Source organism: Tauraco erythrolophus, chromosome 1, assembly GCF_009769465.1.
Source record: "Tauraco erythrolophus isolate bTauEry1 chromosome 1, bTauEry1.pri, whole genome shotgun sequence".
Taxonomy (NCBI): domain Eukaryota; kingdom Metazoa; phylum Chordata; class Aves; order Musophagiformes; family Musophagidae; genus Tauraco; species Tauraco erythrolophus.
In genome coordinates, this window is record NC_141465.1 from 121,356,153 (window position 1) to 121,382,363 (window position 26,211).

Consider the following 26,211-nt stretch of genomic DNA (forward strand, 5'->3'; position numbering starts at 1 on the left):
GAATTAATTATGAAAATGGAGGTCTGAATTAATATAGCAGACTGCAGCTGTGTTCGTGTATCTATTGTTATGAGTTCTTTCTCTTTCTGTCTGCGTAGACATACATCTATATCCAACCCTGAATCAGATCGCAGAAGCCAGCTTAACAAGCACAAGGACAGACATGCCCAAGTGGTACCTGCCAAATGCTGAAGGAAGCAACATTGTCCATGTCCAATACATAAATCCCACTGTCCAGGACAATGTGAAAACGATGGACAGCTGCACAAAGGGTTGCGTCATTAAGGTCCTGTAATGAATTTTGTCAGAATAGGTGTTTCTTCATCTCATCAAACTGGTCAGGTTCCAGAATGAATTAGTCACTTCTGCACCACCGAAATTCACCTGAAGTTCCAACTAGGTTGTTTTGTTGTGTGGTTTGGGTTGGGTTTTTTTACAATTTCCTGGTTTACACCATTACAAATATTTGTGGTGTCGCCTCTGAAAGGTGGCTGCATTACACTCGGCCTCCTCTTTCTGTTACAGCACAACAGTGAGAAGTTAGCTATCTTGCTGAGCATCTTAAACTCCCACTCACTAAAGTATCTGCGCTTTCACTGGAAACTGAATAGTCAAAAAGTCCACTACACTTAATTTTCATAAAGCGTTTTGATTCATGTGGAAAAACTCCTGCGTAAGAGGAAGGCATTCTATTTTTACCATTTAAATTACCCATTCAAATCAAGTTAATTATGATTGGAAGTTTTTTCCTTCTGATAACCATTACACTATACGAGAAGCAGGTAGTTGTTGCATTCAGTTCCTTATGAGAGTGCAAGACAACAGGAAAAAGCAGCTAAGGACTAAGCAGGTACGCTCCCCACATTCCTGACCATACATACTCCAGGCTCCTGAGCACCCTCTGTAGCAGGCTCCATGCTTTAGTAGACCCCTGCATGCAAAACTATGTGCCAGGCAGAGCATCCACAGAAATACAAGACTATGTAGTTTTAGTACAGAATTCACTATAGGAGCTAGTATCACAGAGTTTCTAGAACAGAAAAGTCATCAGGAGGGTCACACTTACAGCAAATACAATACAGTGATAAAAAGCCTGGTGTATGGATTGGAACATTTAAAGCTATCGAGGAACAGAAAGTTCATAGAGTTAAAGGTGTTTCAAACAACCATGTACACAGATCTTTCTGACTGAACTTCTTGAATTATGGTTGATTTTCATTACAGTTGTTCACTTCTGGGCCAACATAGAGCTCAAGGAAATGCCAGTATTCATTCATAGCATGCTGATGCTTCGAGAGGGCACTGCTGCTTAACAAAATATGGCCAATCCTAGTAGTGTCAATATAATTTAGAACTTAATTCCTTACTCTTTAAAAAGTATGCATGAAGAAACAAAAAAAATGCAGATTTGCTAACACCCCCAATGAAGGAGATTGCCAATTTGGTCAATCTTGGTTCTTATCTCCCCTTCTATAGAGCTCAAGTGTTAACTTTGCATTGCCAAAAAGCATGAATGAAATCTAATCTTGCCAGCATTTCAGCAAAACACGCTGCATGTTCCTGTCTTTTCGTCATTAGAAATACTTTGCTGTTAGCTGGCACTGTTGCTTTAACTCTGATGTCTAAGGATATAAAAATTACATGATTTGTAAAGCAAGGTGTCATCTATTATGTTTGAATAAGATATTTTAGGGTGGGGAATAAAATCTCTTTTACAAGTTGGATCCATACATAGTAGACATCAAGCTAAGTACAGGCTGGGAATGACTGTTCTGGTGTAATCTAAATTAATATTCCTCAAACACCTTAAGAGAGGAAAACAGCCGATCAAGTATGTCAACTAGGAGAGATGACAGCTTATAGAAGTGAATTTCTGTGGAACAACAATGAGTTAATAGTTGATGAGATGTACGAAAAACTACAGCACTCATAAAACTTTTAGTGAGTAAATACTGAGTCCACAGTTTTCAATACTGAGTGGAATTGGTACTTCTGGTTCCCAGGTTTGTGTTTGTAGCAGTCTTTCCTGAGGATCAGGTTTCAGATGTGAATAAAAAAGAGTTTTTCTTGTTCCAGCTATGTGTTTCTGGGTTTTGTTGATCGTCTTTGTGAGTTAACCCTGCCCTGGAGCTGTTCAATAAGAAGAGTTTTTCTTGTTCCAACAGGATGTTTCTGTTTCTTGTTGATTATCTTTGTGAGTTAACCTTGCTCTGGAGCTGTTGTTTGGTCTCACCTGCACCTGCCATTTTAATGTCTCATGGACAAAATGGATCTGAGATGATTATGTTTAACATCCATGGATTTTGATGATTCCGTGTGGGACTTTCATTTGTAATACTTGTGTGAATGTCCTAGCAGTTGTACGTCTACCTCACCAACATAAGAACTTTCACACATCAAAGACATTCCTCTGAGAGGTCAGAGTGTACCTTTGAATGAACTGCCTGAACGTCAGGGCCATAAGCATGCTAGTGAGCCTTAGCTGATAATAATAATAATAAGCCCTGACCAACCTCACCCGGGACCTCCATCCACACACCCTCTGCTCACTGATCCAGGAGCTCTGTTTCAGTTCTTCCCTGAGCCTTTGGTCCCTGTCTGAGCTGCATCACAGATGTGCCTGTCCCCAGCCCTCTCTCCAGCTGCCCTAACTTAGTGACTGGTTTTCCTAGAGGGACTCCAGACTGACAAAGGTGGTAGCCTTATACTCTATCCCCTGCATGACCCTGGATCTACGCCATAGCCTTGTTTCTGAGCCATCTCCTGCTGTTCCCTCCCAGCTGGACTCCCTGGATCAGGCTCATCACCTTGACCTGTCTGAGACTGCTGGTGGACCCTGCCACTATCACCATCCTGCCCTGCTCAGGTCTTGTAGGACTGCACCCTGGCTGGTGAGCTCCTGTGCTCACCCTCAGCACCCAGCTCATCTGCATTGTGGGGCAGCCCCATTCTTGCTGCTCCCTGACACTAAATATTGCATACAAAAATTAGGAAAAAAAAAAAAAAAAATCACCAATCCTATTTTTATGCAGGAATCTATATGGGAAATCATTAATTACACCATGTACCAAAAGGAGATGATAACTTCCACTAAATTTTCCCAGAATGTTTCCTTCTCAACATACGAACAACTCCCAGACACATTGTCAGGAATTCACCTCCCACAGAACAACAAACACCACATGAAACAAGACCATGCCAAAGCAATCAACACAAGACCTTCCAACACCTCTGCCTTTACGCAGAAAAGAGCCTGTACTGTTTTGCAACACGTCTCAGTTCCTGCTAACTCATCACTTCTACGGGAGTTACGTAGCCGTCCCCCACAAGCCTATGACTTCTCTTTGTTCTGTGTACCTTAACTACTCTATTCTTGCAGATAGACAAGTTGAGCAATGTTAATTAGGCTGTTCCAAAATAAATTGCTTCCAGTCTGTTCTAAGCCTGATGTTTACTGGAGTTGTGCAAGAGATGAAGGACTTACATAATTAATATCGTTATCCTCTAAAGATATGTTAGTTTAATAAAAAAATATTCTTTCACACTATAAACTTTGCCTCTATAACCAGAGGCCCTTAAACTTAATAACATATGGATTCCTAGCATTCCTAAGCTTTACTGGAATTAGGCTAGCTGCAGATATTACTCCTACTGCTATCATAAAGAAAAGCTTTGGAGGATCATCTCAGAGAATTCACAGGAAAAAGATGCACTTTGGTCTTCAGGTACCTTAGTCACAAGAACCCCACAGGAAGCAATGCAGAACAAAGGCGTAAGAAAATGCCGGAAGCGTAACACCCACACCTGTTTTCACTGAATGCAAACTATGGGGCCTAATTAGGCTAGGACAAAAAAAAAATAAAATCTTTATTCAGCATTTTAGTTTACCACTCGCTTGCTGAGACTCACAGAGCAAATGCATGTAAAGGATAATTCTGTCAGCAGGGAAGGGAACCAGGTTTCACACAGGACCTGAGCACAGTTTCGCCGCCTGCCTGTGTGCTCCCAGGCAGTCACTTTCCCTCTTTGGCTCAGATGCATCACTTGTCATGGAAACATCATTGTGCTGCAGTGAACGTAAATGTAGTGATGTGTGTTAAACATTCTACTGCGGCGCTGGTGATGATCCTACAATTATCCATATTAAAAGTATTTTTCTCTAACTTATTAGAAAGCAATTTGTAGTAGCATGTAGTTTTCCTTCTTTCCAGTTGTCGTCACTCTTAAGAACATATGAATAAATTCCCTTTGAAAAATAAATTTCTAACATTATGTTAGAAGTACACGAGAAAAATTTGAAGAACTGACTACAGTTGTTACCTTATCACCTTTGTAGTTGGTTTCAAAATGAATGACACATAAACCTTTTTCTAAGTACGTGGGGAAATTTCAGAATACCTCTACAGCATTAGCTCTGGTGACTTAACAGTATAAAACACAACCAGCGACTGTAGGATCAGCAGCCCAGAAAGCCAACCGTATCCTGTGCTGCATCCAAAGAAGTGTGACCAGCAGGTCAAGGGAGGTGATTCTGCCCCTCTGCTCTACCTGCAGTACTGTTTTCAGCTCTGGAGTCTCCAACACAAGAAGGACATGGAGCTGCTGGAGCGCGTCCAGAGGAGGGCCACAAAGATGATCTGAGGGCTGGAACATCTCTCCTATGAAGACAGGCTGAAAGAATTGGGGCTGTTCAGCCTGGAAAAGAGAAGGCTCCGGGGTGATCTTATAGCAGTCTTCCAATAGCTAAAGAGGGCCTACAAGAAAGCTGGAGAGGGACTTTTGACAAGGGCATGTAGTGACAGGACAAGGGGCAATGGCTTTAAATTGAAAGAGGGCAGATTTTGATTACATATAAGGAACAAATTTCTTACAATGAGGGTGGTGAGGCACTGGAACAGGTTGCCCAGAGAAGTTCCGGCTGCCCCATCCCTGGAGGTGCTCAAGGTCATGTTGCATGAGGCTTTGGGCAACCTGGTCTAGTGGAGGGTTTCCCTGCCCATGGCAGGGGCTTGGAACTAGATGATCTTGAAGGTCCCTTCCAACCCAAACCATTCTGTGATTCTATGATAATCAGCACCACTTAGACTGTGAACTGTACATTTACAGCCTCCAGCATCTTACGAAGACACGCACAGTGAGCTGCAGTCAAAGGGACAACACTGATACCGGGTATTATCCAGATGTTAACAAGGAGAATAAATCCTCAGTGGTGAGCCCGCGGTGGGAGATATTAAAACCCTATTCAGCAAACAGACAGGCTTACATCGATACCGGTGAGCGCTCTCTGCGGGCAGCACTCCTACTGCTCCACCCCGTTTCCACGGTGCCCGCGGACCCACCGGAGCGCCGCTCGGGTGTCTCCTCTGCGCGCTCGTTGCGCAGGACCCGCTCCCCTCCGCTTGCCAGCCTCTCCGTACGGGTTCCACACCACCCTGCCGCCCCGCCTGCCGTCACACCGCCGGGACGGAGAGCGCGGACCCCGGCGGGACATCCCGCGTAGCGCACCGGCCCGCGGCGGCAGCACCGCGCGCGGTCGGGAGGGCGGGAAGGGCGGGGGCCGCGGGGGCGGGCGGGACCGGCGGCGGCGGCCGCCTCTCGCGCAGGACGCGCCCCCGCCCCGCCCCGCCCCGCCGCGCCGGGCAGGCAGCGCCTCGCGTCCCGTGGCGGCTCCGAGCGCGGCGGCCATGCGGCTCCTCACCGGTGCTTCCGTCGCGGTGCAGGCGGCAGCGCTGCTGCTGTTCGCCTCCGGCTCCCGTGAGTAGCGGCCGCGGGGGGAAGGGCACAGCGGGCGGTGGCACTGCTCCTCTCCGCCGGCACGGAGGCGGCAGCCGCGGCGCCAGCTGCCCCCGCGACCCCGTGTCGGCCCCGCTGCCGCACGGTGCCCGCCGCGGCACCTCCGCCCGGCGGACCCGGGCCTCGCCGTGTCGCTGGCGGCCGGGAGCGGGGCCGGGGGTGCGGGCTGCTGCCTCGCCGCCCGGTGCCCTTCGCTCGGGTGTCCGGCTGCGAGGAGGTTCGGTGGTTTGCGGAGTTTTTCTCTCCCCCTGCTCAAACAAGGGCTGAGGTTGCACCGTGTGCGCGGGTGGTTTCTCCAGAGCAGACCTGTAACCGAAACGGGGTGAGAGGGTTAATATTCAGGAGGCTTTTGAATTAGAAACAAGGATTAAAAAAAAAAATCAAACAACAAAAAACAACAAACAAGGAGCGTTTTGGTTTTTTTTTTTTTGGGGGGGGGTCAATGCTCGCACGCAACAGGGATGCACAAACACACCCGGTGCCGCTCCTGCGCTCCCCGAAGTCCACCCGCGGCTCCTCTCCGCCTCCCTGCGTGCCTGCGAGCGGGAGCGGGACCCGGGGAGGAGGCGGGGGCACGACGGGGGATGTTCCCCAAACCCTGCGAGTGTCCCGGGGAGTGGAGCAAGGACCTTCCCGTGGTAGGTGTCCGGATGAGTGGGTCCTGGAGGAGCCGGGGAAGCCACAGTGCTCCGGACAGGGCTGGAGTGGAAGGAAATGCTCTCCTAACGCTCCCTGATGATGTTCTCTGAGGTGTGCTGTGGTTGTGGCAAGTGGCTTTTAACAGCTTTGGGGTCATCGTGGCTTTGGTGTTGGGACAGATAGTGCTTTGTTGCGTTTCTGTCAGGCGCTTGCAGCAATGCCTCTTTTTAATGTCTAGTGTTAGTACATACCCAGCCTCCTGTTTTCTTGTGCTTTACCTCAGGTGGTAGGAGACCAGGTTCTGGGGGTAATCCTTGACGTGCACTCAAATGGAGTGAGCAATACAAAAGTCTGAGCTGCCAGAGTTGCCTTTTCAGAAGACTGAAAGGCCTCATACAGTGCCCCACAATTTCCAAAGTAAAGAAGTTGAAAGATAGGTACAAAAATTAACCTGCCATAAAGGTACCAACCTGCCATAAATAATGTTGAGGAATATCAGTCAATCCAGCAGCATTAATATGCTGTTGTTTAATCTAGTGAAGCTATAATATAAATTGATATAAAAAAAAAAAGTAAAATGAGGAACATAAACAGCTTTATAATTGCCCTTCAAAAAAAATTGCCAGCTTTTCTTGAAGAAGTTTGCCAGTAACCCGTTTACTGCTTTGTTAAGATATTATGGCCTCCATTTTACAACAATAGACTGCCATTTCATTTGATGTAAAATTGGACTGATCTGTCTTTTATCATGCTGCTTCCTGAGTGTACATGCTGGTTTAACTCAGCGTACAGTCAGTGCTGTCTCCTGGGGCAGTCATGATTTCATCTAACTTTTGACAGTCAAATATCTTCCTCTATATGCGAATTTGTTGTATAGGCTCTATTTATGATGTGTTGAGAGAAGTTGTGCCCTTTTAAGGCTCAGTCTAACGTATCCATTGAAGTATCTTTTTTTTTCTGCCCACTTATGCAGAAACTTCCAGAAAATACTGCTGCCTTTTGTGTTGGTTTCAGCAAAAGTTTGTGATTTACTAATCAATGCTACAGGAGAAAGTGCAAAACCCATCAAATACTGTGATCTGCTGCAAAAAGTGACAGTGGCAGTAGATTTGTCCTCTAGTTAAGATTTTTTGGGCAGGCTGATTATTTCAATATAGTGTTGTTCTTTTACTCTGCTGAAAAGTTTATTTCTATGTGTCGGTCAAGTCAATGGAAGAAACATCACTAAAATGTTATGGTTTGGGAAAAATTGTTCCCACTATTATGTAAAATCCAGCTGGCTTACTGATACCTGAGCGAGTAAGAAGAATCCACATTCCCTGGGAGGAAGCTGTGTCATCCCCTCCCCTGCTTCCTTCTCTGTTCAGAAAAGACAGCTGGCAACATCTTCTAAGAGCTTACCTGTATACGAAACTACTCACAGTACAAAAAAAATGCGCAGCAGCAGCCTCCAGACCTGAAAACAGGCATGTCATTTTGATTTCAGTATCTCCTTAGTTCTTTTCGATTCTTGGATGGTGGCAAAAGGTGTAGTAGTTTTCCATTCTCAGATTGAACAGGGTTGAGAATCGGTTACTTGGGTCAGTGTTAATTCCTTAAGTGTCTATGCCGTGGTGTTTACGCTTTCCTTTGCAAGGCTGTGAGGTGATTTTGCAATGTTAAGGCGTGAGGACCTGTCCAAAAAGTTGCTGAGATAATCCTGCCTGACCTCTGTCTCAGGATGAAGCAATAACCTTCTTGGTAGCTCAAGAATGCCACTTCAAAAATAGATGGTAACAAAAGAACTTGTTGAGTCAAAGGGAAAAGAAATACAAAGTTTCTAGACAGCAGGGGTTTGAATTTATATTTTGTCAAAATTGCCTGGCAAATGTTACAACAGATTTGGGATGAGGGGATATGACTTTTGCAATGTCCCCAAAATGAATGTATAAAATTATGCTTAGTAAAAATGTGAGTTTATATACCAACGTCTTTCTGCAGCATGAGGTTTAGTTAGACTCGACATAAAGTCAGCGAGTCCTTAGAAATGTGTTTATCTTAAATGTGAATGTGGGAGCAGACGAACTGGCCTTTGTCACATGCAGGGAATTGAGTGAGTAGTGCCACTCGTAAGTGTATGGTTCTTCTACCAGACTTCGTCTACGGAGAGTAGTAACTTGGTACATGCCTAAGCTAGAGACTACAGATTCCTAGTGTTACAGGTTCACGGGTCTTATCCACTGTGTTGATTTTTGCAGGATCTGGCAAAATCAAGTCCATTTAAAATCTTACCCTTCTCATTTTCAACAAGTATGGAAGCTACCCCAGTCACTTACCGTGCTTCTATCTATGTGTTTAACGCAAGTGTTATCTTCGGCTCCTGTGTCTGAACGCTGCTTCTGGAAGCCAAATTCCAGCTATAAAGCCTTTAGAACTGGCCTGATTTTGCCCTTTTGGCTTATCCAAATTATCTCCAACTTGTGACTTCTTACGCATTAGACAACAAAACCACAAGAGGTCCTGGAAGCTCTCAGTGTACCAAACCGTGCCGTAGTGTTTCACAGGAAACACGCTTGCCTTCAGATACACCCCAGCCAGCCACAAGCAGTTATGTTTTTAGCTGCATTTGTGCCTGACCTGAAACAGAGGAAAACAGAGTTGTTTGACAAAAATGTTGTTGATCCCCTTTCCCTGACCTTTTCCAGTATATGGTGCTTTGGTGCATCGTTTTAAGTGAGTATTTCCTTGGTTTGGTTCTGTTTCATCATGAAAAATGAACATGAGATTTTTTTTTTTTACACTTCTTCTCTCCTCAGGATCATGGTGGGAGCCCGCATCAGCACAGGGTTTCTCGGCTTAAGATTTGTAGGGCCAGCATCGCAGCTAATCCTGCAGCCCACAGAGCTTTGGGCTGGTTACACTGTGCAGTCTGTGGTCTTCAATGAGAATCTCCAGTTGTTGTCAGAGCCATCGCTGTGTAAAAATGTGTTTTTCTCTGCTTTTCCCTTTGCCTGAACCCAGGAGTCCTTCCTGACTGAGATCTTCTGCTGTCCCTGCAGTGATACACATACCTTCAAATCCAAAACCACAGTCTGAGGATAGAGAACGGTTTGGGAATAGTGTTGTTTTAAGTTTTTATCTTTCTTGTCTGTCCCATTCACTGTCATGTGTTCCGATGTGGCATATGCTTATGGAGTACCCCATATAAGGATGTATTTATATTCTGGAGCAACTATTTGTGATCCAAGTTAAGAAACTTATCAATGTTGGGTTTTTTTTGAGGAGGGAAGAAAAAAAAAAGTTGTCTTTTAAGCTGGATTAAGTCCTCAATGTCTTTCAAGATGTGCAGTCCAAGATGATCTGAACTAGGACTAATACTGTTCTGTCTTTCCATCCACCTCTGGTTCCTGCCCCCCTCTTTCATCTAATCCTACAGAGAGCCCATTCTGCTGGTTGAGGCAGCAAAAACATTGTGTGCTGTTGAGGAAGGAGGTAATGTCAGTTTTCTGTTGGTTTAGCTTCCTCAATAAGATCATTGTTAAATGTGGGGGGACTACCTCTGAAGTAGACCACTTTCTGCAGGATCAGATCCTTCCTGGGGAAGCTTAGTTTAGCTGTGTCCCATCCTCCCTTTTTTGTTTGTTTTTCCAAAGAGCCCTAATTAAACAGCCTAACTATCTTGCAGTGCTGCCCTCAATCTTGATATTGCAGGGGTAAGATACAGTGAGTGGTTTGTCATTTGTATTTGTAAACTTCACCGTTCTGAGATCTTCACTAAAGTTTTGTAACTGCTAAGAAAATGCCTCAGTTCTGTGATGTTTCATTCAGGTTATTTGCTTGCCTTTAGAATATAGTTACAAGTGATCGAAACTAAACTCTGCTTGGCAAAGGCAGAATCCACAAGTGATCCTCTTGCATGGATGTGAATGCCAGACTTTTCATTCTGTGTGATTTATCTTTGAATTTTACCACTCGTTTGTAGACGAGGCCTCAGTTAGTCTTTAGGGCATGATGATATTTTACCAGAAGTGTGATCCTTCTCTGTCCAGCTCCCCACCTGCCAAATACTCAGTGGATGCATTAACATGCTGCTATTCCCAAACTAAGCAATCCATCTTAGTGGAGTTTGTTGTCTTATCATGCTGTCCATGTAGTGACAGAGCGAGCGCTCATCTGCCTGCAAAGGCCTTGCAGACTTCAGAGGAAAAGATTTATGTGAGACATTCTTTTCCTTCTGCTGTAGGTGATGTGGGTCACGTGTTATTACTGGAGGAATGTGCCTGCTTTTCTACCTCTTCTTTCAGTCTCCTTTAATCTCAAGGAAGAGACCTTGGGACAGTAATGATGGGGAAGATAAAACTGAGGATGGGATGGAGTTCCAGTTCGTTTAATGGTTGGCAGTGCAAATGTTGTGGTTTTTAGTGTGCTACGAGCAGGCTGTTGTGGTACTGTGCTTGTATATCGACATTATATCTAACTCCTGTCTATGGTAATTTAGTCATTTAGATGCCCAAAACAAGTGACAGATGCTTTACTAACTTTTGTTTTTCACTTCTTAGTTATAAAGCACCTAAAACTATCTTATTCTTCTTGTTTTTTATGTAGGAAATGAAGAGGCAAACAGCTCCAACAGTACTACAGACTTTACTACGATTCCACATGATAATTCGCAAGGTAATACTCTTGGCATTTCTGTTACTGTTCCTCAGTAGCATTGAGAAATGCAATATGTGGCATTGTCTGTCTTAAACTGTCCTGTCACATCTGTTTCAGGACAACTAAAGATATTTAAGAAGAACTGATAAACAGTAGAACACAACTCAATCCTCATATCCTTAGGTACTCCAGAGCAACAGAGAAAGGAGAAATAAAATGGGAAAATTTTATGTATAGAACTAGAAATACCTGCTAACATCAATTTACAGTTAAAAAGAGAACCACCAGCTCAGGAAATCTGCTAGGCTTGAATTCAGTGCTCTTGAGAAAAAGACAAGGCACTTTTTCATTTGATTTTTAACATCAAAATGCATTCTAGGTCCACCATGCTTGAGCTCATTGCTAAAATACACGTTTATTTCATAGTGTCACCTCATTTTGACTGCCTTAAGCTGTACGCCTTTGAGCATGTGCCATGCAAAAGGCATATTTCTTGAGTCATTTTTGCCCTGTACTACTTCACTTACCTCATTTGCTATTGGCCAACAGGTAGGATGTATAGCCAATACTTTGCTCACTGGCTCAATCTGTGTTGTGTTAATTGCATCACTGACTCGCACCCAAATTCCAGGCAGTGTACGTGGCTTCATTTTACCTGCATGAGCATGCAATCCACATCCAGATGTGTTCCCAGGGTTGCAGAAGTAAGCACTTAGAACTTGGGGGAAACCCAAAGCTATGTTCTGGTTACAGTATTGGGCCAGTATGGGAAAGGTTTAGCCCTAGGCGTATCCATGGGTTACACTGGTATAAAAGTCAATATATCCAAGAAAGAATGTGTTTGTAATTGTACAATCATAGACTGTTTCTCAAAGGCAGTTAAATCTGCAACTTAATATCCCAGGTATATCAGTATAAGGGTTGTGTGCAGTACTCGGTGGTGGGGCTAGTTGGCTATGATTACACCAAAGAAAAGGCAAATAATTACCTCTGTAATTTTTTTTCCCCTCAGTATGTGGTATGAAGGTGTAAATTTGTTGCATTTGTTCTTAAACCTGAGCTTGCTCTTAACATGTATGCAGTTGCAAAGAGAGTTCACAAAACTGTTTTAAACTAGACGTTTCCAGTGCTGTGATCAGCAGATCCATTCAAAGGAAATACGTCTGCTTCTTGATTCTGGTAGCTGTGTTGCTGTTCTTGTTACCCCTGAGGTTTTGCACTTTGTTCTCCAGCCATGCTGAAAAGCAGTAGAGCTGCTGCAAGGCACATAGCACTAGCAATGTGGGAGGGTGCTGTAAAAGATCAGTTACTTCAGAGAAAAGAATAATCCCAGAATGGGCATAGGCAACAGTGCAGAACAAAGGGAGGAAAGCATAGGCAGTGATGCTTCCAGGAACAGGAGGTACCAAACAGCCCAGTAGATCTTTGCCAGGAGGAAGAGACCATTAACCTGTAAGAAACATTGAAGAAAGATGCATCAACGAGGACAGAAGTCAAAGTGGGAGGATGTATCAAGCATAGTGTGACCAGCAGGAGCAGGGAAGTGATCCTGCCCCTGTACTCGGCACTGGTGAGGCCGCACCTGGAATATTGTGTCCAGTTTTGGGCCCCTCGCTTTAAGAGAGATATTGAGCTCCTGGAGCGAGTCCAAAGAAGGGCAACTAAACTGGTCAAGGGGCTGGAAAATAAAACTTATGAGGAGCGGCTGAGGGAGTTGGGGCTGTTTAGCCTGGAAAAGAGGAGGCTGAGGGGAGACCTGATTACGGCCTATAAATACTTGAGAAAAGATGGTGGGGAGGTAGGGGAAGGGCTCTTTACATTAGTGACGGGTGATAGAACAAGAGGAAATGGGCATAAGCTTAGTCGGGGAGATTCAGGTTGGATGTTAGGAAGTATTTCTTCTCTGAAAGGGTTGTCAGCCACTGGAATAGGCTGCCCAGGGAGGTGGTTGAGTCCCCATCCCTGGATGTGTTTAAGAATAGGGTGGATGAGCTACTTGAGGATATGGTTTAATGGGGATTAGGGATGGTTGGACTCGATGATCTCTAAGGTCTTTTCCAACCTAGAAATCTATGAAATCTATGAAATCTATGCCTGAGAACCTAGAAGTAACATGAGTAGGAAGGGGGAAGAAAAGAGAACTGGAAAAGTAGAGGTGAAAAAAAAGGAGAGAGGGACAAAACCATTGATACTGAAACATGATTTATATTTTAAGTCTTTGGAAGCAGGTATATTCTTAGGACCTTTTGTGTAGAGAGAGCATAAGCTCACAGAAAGATGTTTGACGGGGTATTGGTCTGTACCTATTTGACATGACTACAGTATTTTCCTAGCATGAGCCCAGTTTGTAACAGAGATGCAGCAAAATGAAAGAAAAGATGGAGGGACAGGAAATGGAAATGAAATAGAGGAACTGTCATGGTTTGATGTGGAGGGGGGGTAGTTCTGGTGGCAGGAGAGGGATTTTGCTCCCTGCGACCTCCCCGGTTTTGGAACCGGGTTAGGCTTAGTTCTGGCCACCAGATCAGACTGCCATCCCCCTCGGGGTTGAGCCAAGAGGGCGCCTCTGCGAATTGTCCTATTTAAGTCAGGACAAAGGGACCGGAAAAGGTGCTTCGCCCAGGATCGAGCAGAGAAGGGAGGAGGGCACTGCCCCCGCTCCCTGGCTCCCGGCCGGGCAGCTGCCTGTGTCGGGCCGGCGCCGCCTACGGAGAATGGCAGCGGCGGAGCCAGCTGGGGAACTCGGGGGCACCCCACTCCCAGGGTGCCCACTGGGCTGAGTTCACCTGGAGAGGACTGAGATCTGAGAGAAACAGCTGCATCGACACCAGGTCAGTGAGGACGGAGCGGGAGGAGGTGTGCCGGAGCCGAGTTTCCCCTGCGGCTGATGGTGAGATGGCAGGCGGCCCCCCTGCAACCAGGACGGCCTCAGTGGAGCAGAGACCCACTCGCAGCCCGTGGGGAGAAGATGCCTGAGCCTGAGGATGGTCGTGTTGGGGTGCACGACAAGGCAGAGCGGCATCTGGAGTCTGTGTGATGACCCACGCCGGAGCGAGTGGCTACAGCTCCCTAAGTACCCGAGACTGTGGTAAAGCCCACACCGGAGCAATCTGTGGGGAAGGATTGTTTCCAGTGGGCTGGACTCACGCTGGAGAAGTTTGTGGATTTTTCCTCGTGGGTAGGGGATCCGTTGGAGCAGGGGAAAAGGGTGTAAGGACTCCTCCTTTAAGAAAGAAGCAGCAGTAACAGCACGGAATGAACTGACCTACACTCCCCCAGTCCCTGCCCCCTGTGCTGCTGGGGGGAGGAGGTAGAGCCGGGAGGAAAAGGAAGCTGGGGGGGAAGGTGTCGGTTTTAAGATCTGGTTTTGTTTCTTTCTGTCCTCTCAAGTAATCGGTTTTTGTTTCCCTTTGTCCTTCTAAGTAATCATTAATAAACTGTTTTGCTTTGAGAAAAGCTCTGCCTGTTTTGCCCAGGACCATGGTTGGTGGGTGCTCCCTCTGTTCTTGTCTCAACCCTCAGTCCCTTTGGTTTTTTTTTTCTCTCCTCTCTACTTTACTGGAGAAGGAGAGACTGTGTGAGTTTTAGTTGCTGTATCAGCCTAAAACCATGACAGGAACAAAAACTAGGAAACTCCCACAGTGCTTAAGTAGGTCAAGAAAGTCAGTGACAGTATGGCTGATACAGCAACTGGAGTAGAGCGAGACATAGAAGTGGAAGAGAGCAAAAAAAGGAGATGTAAAGAATTTGGATGCAGACCATTTAGGCACTGCTGCACATACAGTGTAGGTAGCAGTGTTCCTGCTGCACTGAGGTCTGGAAGAATTTTGCAGAGGGATAAAACCATCTGCTTTGGGATGAAATACTCTGCTCTATTCTCTCTTGTAGCCTGCAAACAGGGATGCCCTGAGGAGAGTATTGTGTTGTGGGTACTTTAATTATAGTATGTTGAAATGACAATGAGTAATATTTCTTTTCTTGTTTTCTTTTTTCCATGAAGGCCATAACAGTTCATCCAATCTTTCTGTTATATCATCCACACAATCTACAGCAGGTACGTATCTATTCATTTGTCCGTTACTGTGAACCTACAAGCTAGCTCCAAACCTATGCCATACTATACCAAATTCTAAAGCAATATCCATCAAAAGCGGGTGTTTGAGAGAGGTATTAGCATTTTAGGGCTGGGCGGCCACACATGAAACAACTCTGAAATGCAGCTATACTGTTTTTCAAGTTTAAGTAGCATGCTTCATCAGTAGAAGCAATGACATTTGTGGTGCCATTGAAAAACAGAAATCAAAATAAAACTTCAAGGAAGAATTGAAAGAAGTTAGTCTTTTTAATGTTCTTTCTTTGTCTCTAAGGAAACCTCTTCCATTTTCACAGAGTAAACTACTTCTATTTTCATGGAGTAAAGATTATTATGAAGAGATTGTTGTGCAAACAGTGCGTATCTGTTTACTGTTATTTCACAGTAAATAGATTTGGGGTATAATGAAGTCCTAGGGACTTGAGTTTCAAGAGTAAGGCTCCATTTCCTTTTAGGTAGGACTCATGACACCTTATACCGTAGAAAATGGTCCTTACAGAGCTCATAGCACAAAACAGAGGAGTTAAGTGAGACATGAGTGGCAGATCTGGGACAATCTGTCACAGGTACTTTTGCATTGTTCTAGCACTACCATCTTTCCTTCACAACTTGGCAAAAGAACTGTAGGTAAGAAATATTTCCCAAAGCAACAGTGTTGCAGTCCTGATGCTCCAACATAAGTAATGTGTTTACAAAACATATCTTTGTAGAAAGAAGAAATAGCTGTATTAGATCAACTAGTAGAGTTTGAAAGCAGATATTTAACCTGGGACTCAAACAAACAGCTTGTCCACTTGTATTTGCAGTGTTCCAACTGTTGGCTATGTCAATGTGAGATTATTAAAAAAGGAAATTAAAAAAAAATTATATTCTGGAATAATTTGCACAGGTGTATTTCACCATGTCTGTAAAGACTGGATGAGAATTAGTGTAATGCCGTTGTTCAGTCAGTGATGCACAAATAAAAGGTTGTATCTGAGAGAAGAGAAGAAAAGCTAGTTCCATGCATGAGCTATGTCCTCGTTGTGCTAAGAGCCATGTGAAAGCAGGGCAGAAATACTGTGCCTACCCTACGATACTTTGTGGAGTTTCATGGTCATCATAAGGTCCCAGCTATGTCATTCCATTTCCAGTACAACTCTCACTTTGTGTCTCTGTAGTGTCCAGATAACGTCCGAGCTACCACACTCAGAAGTTGCTTGTTATTCACTGAAGAATAAAATACCAGGGGAAAAAAACAATCTCTGCAAAGACCTTCTGCTAGCAAGGAAGTGGTGCAGTTTCTCATTCCATTGCCTGCCAAGTACCAGTTTAAGCATGTCTAACTTGGAAAGTGGAGAGATTTCTGTAATCCTCGTGTTGCCTTAGGGCCTTCCCCATGTGTAAAGCCATTGTTAACCACAGGTGTTTCACCCACCCTGCACTCCAGCCCTTCTGCCCTTTGTTCAGCCCTCACTGTGGGTTTCTTGCAGAGGTCTGAGCTTTGCTATGTCTGGGTAATAACAGTGAAAAGGGGCTTGAGCCCTTTACCGTTAGGCACAGTACAAACCTTACAGACAGCTATGCCTTGCTTCACATCCTTCTTTTCTTTTTTTTTCTTTTTTTTCTTTTTTTTTTTGGTTAGAAACTTCATAGTTTTTAAGACAACATGCATCTATTTTGATTATCTGTCTCGACCTCTTCGGAATAAAGACTACTGGATATATGTGCTTAATTTTGCTTAAAGTCTTTTCCTGTTTGGGTTGGGTTTTTTTGGAAGCTTTTCATGACAGAAGCAAAGATCTGTTTTGTTCAATCATTTTTCATGCAAAGGAGAGTATGTATTTATTTTAGAAAAAACATTCCTTATTGATTATTCTGTATATTAGCATGATGCTTATGCAATTTGAGTTGTGTTCGTTCTTGTTGAGTTAGAACACTAAGGGAGTAGTGCATGCTGCTAAGAATTCTTACCTTTACGCTACATATATACACTTTGATTGATGAATGTAGCATAGCTATTTAATGTTTAAACACAGGTAGCATATAAAGTAAAGCATTTGTCTCTTTTAAAAATAAAGCATCATAAACCTGAACTATATTGCTGGCATGCAATAAATAAAATATTAAATTTTTTTAAATAATACAAATTAACTCGGGCAGTCTGAGTTTGTTTAGCGTGATGTTCAATGAAGCCCAGCTGGTCTTTTGGGAGGAAAGTAATTAGAGAAATAAAAGGACAGATCTTGTTAGCAAATGTTCTTTCGTCTTAACTCTGTTGGTAAAATAGTATGGGTGAGATTTTTCAGAGATACAGAAGAACAGATTAGTGCCCAGTTCGTGTCAGCTTCCCAAATTCTCCTGCTGCCTCAGGTAGCCTCCCACAGATATTTTGAAATGACTGATGCTAAATACATCATGAAAGATAAGTCTATAGGAGATTAACCAGATTTTACTCTAAATATAAATGTTACCTCACCAAGTGCTGTAATCTTGATAAAGTACGAAAAAACGATCACTAGTAGGAAAGAGAGGGGGGAAAAGTAATGTACAAATTTACTGAAATTCCTCATGATAACCGCTTGGATATTTTTTGTGCTGAGCCAGGTTTTCTGTAGGGTAATTTAATGCCCATGGAATAAGCACCATCTTTGTGTAACATTGCTTAATAACGTTACACATGGAAAAATTAGCCATTATATTGCTCAGAAATATCAGTCAGTTTGACACTTAGAAATCGTGGCTCAAAAAAAAAACCTACAGAAAACTGACTGGTTGATAATTGCATTCAGATTTGTCTGTCTTTTGGTATCTTTTATATTATGAACACTGTTACCAGGTGTGGTTTCATATCATGTAACTGTAGATGCTTTGCATGTAGACATTTCCTTACTTATTTCCTGCAATGAGGAACCATTTGATATATAGATCCTCGTGCCTTTGGGGAGTTTACCTGTCAGTATTAAAATGTGCCCTGAATTTTATCTGATGTTTTTTACACATGCTTCTTAGAGGAACTGAATTTTCTAATTGTAACAAGGTAAGCACATGAATATGGTACTCCAACTGTTCCATCTCAATGAATGCTCATTTCAAAGTGTTTCCTAGGATTATGGCAAAATGCAATTACGACATCAAAGAACAGGAAAATAAATAACATTTACTATGGGGCCTGCATTGGGCTGTGTCAGTAGTTTTTATGTTAAATGTCTCAGAAAAGTGTTGTGTAGGCCAGTTGCTTTCTGAATGCTTACATTGTCATATTGTTTGGTGGTTTTAAGTTTTTAATGTTCATGTCTGTACTGGAAGCAGTGTTACTTAAGTCTTAGCAAAGACATCGTTCTGTGTGTGGCTACTCACGTTTTAAACCACACTTACAAGATGGTTATTCTATAGAAGCATTTTAGATGCTGTATAAAACCAAACCAAAACCCAGAAATCGAATATCAAGTTTTCTGTGGAATTGAGATGAAATTACCTATTCTTCAGTTGTTCTAGTTTTAGACTATTTCAAGAAGACATGAGTATAATTAGACACTTGAATGTCCATAATGAAAAGCTTTTGTGGTGTTTAAAGTTAACCCAGCTTGTTTGAGGTTATAGAAATAATACAGAAGTAGACAGCTACGAAGGGAGCTTTTTCTCCCTAGAATTGCTTCATACATAAAAGCTATTTGCCTCATATTGTCTGCTTAGAGAAATGTTAGTTGCATAACAGGCTCATGTTTCTTGTTAGTTCCATCTTAGAAAAATAAGTAATTATATTTAAGATGATTCTACCTGGCTGCTTTCTACTGAGATTATAAGGATTTTACTATAAATATCAATCTATTATTCTTGAATTTTGGTTCATGGTGTCTTTATTCTGAACAGTTCATTACTGCTTTCTGAGGTGGGAAGGGGAAGTGTTAGGTAAAATCCCAGTAAAAGTTAATGATGTTAGGTGTCAACCAAGCTTGTGAAACAGCATTCCAGTCTTTGTTTTGACCTTGGCATGACAGCCCACTACTAAATAAATGATACAAGCCAGCAGATTTACTTTAGTTGAACTTGTACCACATGTGGAAAGTGTTTTGAACCTTAATATACATGCAGCCTTAGTAAAGCCAGTATTTCATTCAAAAGTAAAAGATTAAATCATAACAAAATTGGAGGGGGTGGGGGTGGCGAGGGGGGTGCCTTTTCGTGCAAAATCTTTTCTTATCTGAGAAGTTGGATGCTTCAAGTGGAAAGTTACTCTTGATCCAGAATTTTACCACATTTTAAAATACTGTAAGTCAGGCCTGATTTTATGGAATTGGATAGTGTTACCCAAAAAAATTTTACCCTTCTAAAGGTTATTATTATCCAGGTTTTCTTGACAGCCTTTCCTTTTAACCATTCCTGACCTTGAGCCCCAGAAATCGGAAGTTAGGTCTTTCCAGAGGAAATGCATAGGGGAAGCGTCTGTATGCAAGCCTGGATATCCATGCAGTGGCATTTTCATTGCTACTCTGTCATTCTATTTGGGCATGATAAATGCTATCTTATTCAGTGACTATACAGTTTATTATTTTTATGTATTTTTCTGTGTGATATGGCAAATAAAAATTTCCCAGGTATGCCCACCAGTACTACTCATCTGACCAGTACCAGTCAGCCCGCCAACACCACTAAGTCTGTCACCCCAACGACTCAGCCCACCAAAACCAGCCAGACATCCAGCTCTGCCATAACTTCATCAGTCACACCATCACAACTCAATATTACGGTGGTGACCACTTCCAAGGTTTCTTTCACATCTGTAACAGGTGAGTTCACACTTCAAGCAGCTCATAAAGGCTTGTATACATGTTGACATGTATAATTGGAGAATTGTTAGTTTTACAGTAGTATAACAAAGAAAGAAGGTATTTGCATGCTGAAAAACGAGAGTAAGGTGGGGTTTTTTTAATTAACTTGGCTATAATCATGTTGCTCTGAGCCCTCCACTTACTTAACAAGGCTTCACTTAACCTGAAAGACCTGACATATTCAGGAAAAAAAAAAAAAAGCAAGTGGTCTGAACTAGCAGCCACCAGCAAGGAGGTGAGCAATGTTAGGAGAAAGCCTGGCTTTTGAATGCAACTTCTGTATTTGTTCAGCTCTCCCTTCTACAGCTTACTTGAACTCATCTCTAATACTTCTTTTTTCACAGCTGACCTGTGGCTCAAATAAGTTTACTGGCTTGGTAGAAAGACTGGGTTCTGTTAGCCACATTGGTAGCAATGTAATGAATTTTATCCCTAATGTTGGATAGAGTGTGACTATGAATGAGTCACATTTCATGTAAAAGTTGTCAAATACAGTTTGACAGTACCCTTTAATACAAAAACCGTGAGTGTAGAATTCAGTATTTCTTTGAGGTTGGGTTAGCTGCTTGTTCACACCACTTGATGCTTACACTTCGAAACAGATCAAGGTTGCTCACATGTCAGTGAAGTGTTGTTGGGTAGGTGGAACTGTCATCAGCAGAATTTTCAGTTGGCCACGTAATGCTCCCTGTGGCAAGTACAAATAGGGATGGGCACAGACTGGGTCTTTTGGTGTGAGTTTGTAGCAGATAAAACCAGTTTTTGCATGGAAACTGCTATGGCTTATCTGAGGTCATGTTATCTATGTCAATATTTTTGTTGGGCTGCAGAGCTAATCTGTCTTGGAGAGTGAGGGTACAATTCCATGAGACAAGGTAAAGCAATCCAACAGTTCATTGCCACCAAAAGTATTTTACACTCACCATGTAACTGTACTGACTGACTTGGTGGTTGTTGGACCCCTCTGCAAGCTGACTCAGGATGCTCCTCTGACTAAAAGCAACTTCCTTTTCTGCTTGGCTTAATTCCAGGCCAGCTTATTGAGTTAGATTGGCTCAGGGAGGGTATGAAAAACACTAGAACTGGCCTAAGAAGTACAGGGGCTGCATGTGTGGAAGAGAGAGCAGGGGACAAAAAAGGCAGGGGAAAGAGGGAGGTGGAGAGGAGAAGGGCAAGCAGTCTTTCAGAGACAGCAAACAGTTGGATCAGCTCCTCCTGCATTACCAGCATCTGGCACTTGAACATGGAGCTCTAGGTTTCAGTGTACTTGGCTGATATCTTGCCAGTTGATCTACATTAGGTTTGTCTAGTTGGGTCTTTAGCTGACATGTCATTGGGGAGGGCAGGATATAGAGGAGACCCTCGAAAGACAATTTTGCAGTCATTGTAAAAACAGCCTTTTGTTTTCTTCTTTTCAGCCACATCAAAATCTGAGGCTGTCATAGCGAAAACCTCCAGATTTGATGTGGGCAGTTTTGTAGGTGGCATTGTGCTGACACTTGGAGTCCTAGTTATTCTCTACATTGGATGCAAAGCCTATCACTCTAGAAGAGGCATTCAGTACAGAACCATGTAAGTTCCCAAGGGATTTTCCCTTGTCAGCTTATTACTTTCTTGAGAAGAACAAGGGCAAACAAAACAGGGAGAGTGAACTATAATTAATACATTCGTTTAATGTACATTAAATTAATATCATTAAGAGAATTAACTGATATTTTTGTCTTTCACCACTTCAGCTATTCATTATTATTATTATTATTATTATTATTATTATTATTATTATTCCTCTCTTCTGTGTGGGTTTTTTCTCTGATCTATTATATAAAATTTTGGTTTTTTTAAAGGATCCTTGTTCTTTAGATACTCCATGTATAGCTAACATTTCAAGGAAATGTTGGTTACATTTGCAAGGCTTCTAGTTCTTCCTGACACTTTCTCCTAGACTTTATTTGTCTGTCCACTCTTTGGCATTTTCCTCCCCCTTGCCATTAATTTTTTGTAGTAGCACTATTTTCGACTACCTGTATGACATCTCCTTGGAACTCTGTTACCATCTCTCTTTCGTATCACCTTTTAGGTACTTTCAAGTCCAGTTTGAGGAGCCAGTTTTAAAGCCAGATATCTAATATTACACATTTTTAAGCCACCATTGTTGAATCAATTCATTTATTTATTGTGACAGAAAACATTCAAAGGAGATATGGCCACTATTCACTTGCTTAAAAGCACAGTTTTGATTCTCAATATATGAGCTCAAACTTTTGCCCCACCTTGCAATATAGGCAGGCCAACTTGTTGATTTATGATGTTTAGTTTTCTGTTACCTTGTTCTCAAGTCCAGAAACCGGTTCATGAAATTGGATGCACTGAACCTGCTTTAAGGACTTTTTACAAGTCCATGAAATAAGAGCTAGAATTCATTTAACTGAATACTGGTGTCTGAACTTGTCATTTCATATCATTCATATTACCCTAAAGTAGGGTAAATCCATCAGGTGAATCAGCCTATCCATACATTTCTGTATTCACTTACTGTGAGGGCAGCTGAAAGTCTTAGATAAAGAAGTCTGTGCTGTGGATATTGAAAGATATAGGCTGGATCTCACCTAAAGTCACTCATTTACTCTGTGTACACCAGTGACTTTCAACCTCATTTGAGCTGCAGGGTGTTGGTTTTTTGCCTGTAGAGTGTAGGCACTGTAGAGCAAATACAAACCTATTGAGAGTAAGCTTGCTTTTCTTAATTATCTTTTCAAGATGTTTTAGAAGTTGTCTGTGGGCTTCAGATAGTCTGTAGACTACAAGTTGAAAAACACTGATTTAAACAGATTCTTTGCCACCAACTTCTTCCAGGCAACTGGTTTCTCTCCACTGTGATATGCGATTAGGGGACAGGAGGTAGTAGGTCCAGTCTTGTCTTGGGTGTGATTCTTCTTTGTGGACCTACTCTTTTCCTCTCCTTTGCAGCATTCATTTCTGAGAGTCAGAGGTCTATGATTTTGACTTCATCTTTTATCTCACAATCAAAATTGTACCATCTCATTTGCCATTTATACTCAGCTCTACTCAGTATTCATTATCATCCATCTCAGTTGAGAAGCTTAAGTGAGGTGATGTCATTAGACTTGTTGGGGTGCTTGTGTTTTTTGTCCATCTTGACTCCTCCTTGCTGGTCATGGAATTCAACCAGTCCCTGCTGCACATGTTTACCCACAGTACTGTTTGAATGGATATTGTAGAATTCAGATCAACAGTATCTTTTAAACAAAGGAAACCTGTTGCTGAGTGTGTAAACTTTGATTAGCTGTTACTAGTGCACATAGGTAAGATAGATAGGATAAAAATTCCTGAGCAGCAGCTGATCTAAAAATATTTACTTGAATGAAATGTGAAAGCCAAATGATAATAAGGCTAGTAATGCTGGAGGAGTGTTGACAAAATTAAATTGTTCTGTTAACCTCAGGCTTGGCTCAGAGAGGACTGTAACCCCCCAGGTCCATGTGCCCTTAGCCCTTCCCAGCAAGATGGCCTCTGTTCACAAAATAATCACCTTAGCAGCAGCTGGGTGGCTGTTTCTCATGTTGCCTGTTGCTTGTACTGCAGAACATTAATTACTGTGTTTCTATTACAGTGATGAACATGATGCCATCATTTAAAGAGACTTCAGGGAAGACGGTGTTGGAAACCCATCCAATCACAGCTGTTAGAACTTACTTCTGAAAGAGTTCCTTTCATAATGATGATCAGTCTCTAAACCTGTCTTGGATGTCATCCTGCAAAATGTTGAGAAGCTCTCTAAACACCCTCATTTTTTTGCATTGACTTACATAAGAACAAGAGGAATTCGGCGCTTTGTAGAGACAGTATTTTATTTTTCCAGTATTTGCAACCAAATTTAAAGAAACACATTGATTCTTTTTAAGGTACACACACAAGTCTCTGAAATAGCTAATTACTAGCACAGTGGATCGCATCATTGCAATTCTAAGTAAATTCAGTTATTTCTGACATAGTGCATAAATCCAGTGTTCCATAATGGATATGGTAGGTTAAATAGGATACCTTTGAGACCAAGCATAGGTTTTTGCAAGTAAAGTGGGGGTTTTTAATGTTTTTTATTAAGTTGTATTTATTTTGAAATTTGTGAACTTCAGTTTAGAAATTTTGGATTTGAACAATTCAGTTGATTTTTATTAGGCTATAAAGGGACATGGTTTGCTAACTGTACGGAAGATGATAATGAGTACTTCAAACTTCAGTCATTAGCTCACCAGTGACCTGCAGAGACATTCCTTAACAGGCTATACAATGAGACTAGCTTCAGAAAGTGTGGACAGACTGGAGACAGCCATCCACAACCCTTTTCTCTAAAGGGAGAGAAAAAAAAAAAAAAACAGACTATGAAATCCATAGCTTTTTTTTTCTAGCATGTCCTGATGAAGCATGTGCAATTGAAGATAAAATGGAAAAAAGTAATTGCCCCATCATAAATCTGATAAAATTTCAAAATTGCTTTTAAGTTGAATGTAGCAATCAGCTCACTAAGTTTTTATTATTATGAAGCTGTATGCAACATTTTAGCAGCATTCCATAAGCATTGAAAGTTACGGAGAAGCGAACAATCTGTAAGGTATCATTTTAGAGGAATGTAATCTGCATTTTTACAACTATTTTCAGAACTTTTTACTACTGCTGCACACATGTAGAGAGGCCCAGTTAAATCCCACTGAAGGCAACAGGGCATCTCAGAAGGCTTTCAGATTACAGCCCAGGTACGCTGGGGGTCCTGTGCAAGGTGGCTGATGCTGCTTCTGCATTTACACTGAGATAAACCTGCCGACTTCGGAGGATGGGCTACTGATTTACACTGGTGCAAGGAAACCTAGAGCAAGGAGGGAGTAACACAGCCCTGCATCTCCTTTGTGTCACTGAGCAATCGCTGGATCCTCCACTTGTAGACCTCTCCCTGGTGAAGAGGGTTGATGTGGTGGGACTTGACTGTCCTGCTTACTGCCAGCACTAGTCCATCATGCAGGGCGCAGGTGGGTGGTGGTGGCAGCTGAAGAAGGTCACGGGGAACTGCATACAGGTCTGGGGTACAGCACGCCAGGGGAAATAAGACTGCAGCTCTGGCACAGGTTAATTTGTTTTGCTGAGCAGTGGTTTATTCCAAGTTGCAGTGTTAAAGTGGCCGTATGGATGGTTTCTTTCCTTTTTCACACATGCCCAAGGCACAGCTGACCAGCAAACCATGTCTGATGAGTAGTCTTGGTAGCACCAGCCATGCACCTGAAACAGGGGTAGCAGGGCTCTTCCATTTTTTAATGAGATTGAGATACAGGGGGAAGAGTGAGTTGAAGTAACTTTTGTGATTTTTTTTTTTTAAATGCATTGCTTAGTGGATAACTTCTGTTTTTTACTTGAAGAGTTTGGAAACAATTCTTCCATAGAGCTGCACTTCCTTATTTTGTAGAAATTAAGACAATTATGTGCAAGTCAATTACAGGGATTGTCTCACCTCTGTTGTACAGATGAATAAATAAAATTAAATCTTTGGAGTTACTGTATCGATTTCAGTTGGATTTTTATTTTATTAAATGGTTTCATAATTCCCTCAACCCTTTCCACAATCACAACCATTGAATAAAAAGTGTTCATTATATATACTTTTAAATTATAGAATATCGAACCCAGGGCATTTTTGCCCAGCTCAGTCATTTGTAATGTATTTTTTTGTAATATTTCTACTACAATAAAGCAAAACTCTGTGCTCTGAGATTTTAGAGGTGTCAGTGCAAATATAAAACCTGACTTCGTTTCATGTGTTTGGATACTAGACAAAGTGAAGTACAATTGATAAATCTTACCTTTATCTTCACATTTGCATTCCAACAGTAAGTGAAAACTCAGCTTTAAGTTGCACACATACGAAGTGGGATGAACAGGACAGCTCTTCAGTGTGTTATACCACCACTAAGTACATATTTAGGTCGCTCTACAGCATTGGAACAAGCAGCAGACCTAAATTTAGCCATGCTCTACACATGTAGAGACTGCATTAAATAACTGCAATAGTTTAGCATTCAAAAATCCTGATTATGTTAACTAAACATTGGCAGTTAGTTTCTGTAAGGAAGGAGTATTTGAAAGAGTTTGTCACAGGATTTTGCTACCAAATTTTAGACCAAGATGAGGTATAAAACTGAGGTAGGAGCAAAAGACAGAAAAAAGTCTTTTGTC

At 42.3% G+C, this 26,211-nt stretch overlaps 1 protein-coding gene across 1 annotated transcript; it reads left to right on the top strand.

The window, feature by feature from the left end:
- Positions 1-10,755: 10,755 nt before the first annotated feature.
- TMEM123 (transmembrane protein 123) lies at positions 10,756-25,028 on the top strand. Its single transcript, XM_086616271.1, has 6 exons — positions 10,756-10,804; positions 11,017-11,085; positions 15,068-15,121; positions 19,738-19,929; positions 21,390-21,543; positions 23,603-25,028. The coding sequence occupies exons 1-6, from the start codon at positions 10,756-10,758 to the stop codon at positions 23,625-23,627; spliced, it is 543 nt and encodes a 180-aa protein (XP_086472397.1). The 3' UTR covers positions 23,628-25,028.
- The last annotated feature ends 1,183 nt before the right edge of the window (positions 25,029-26,211 follow it).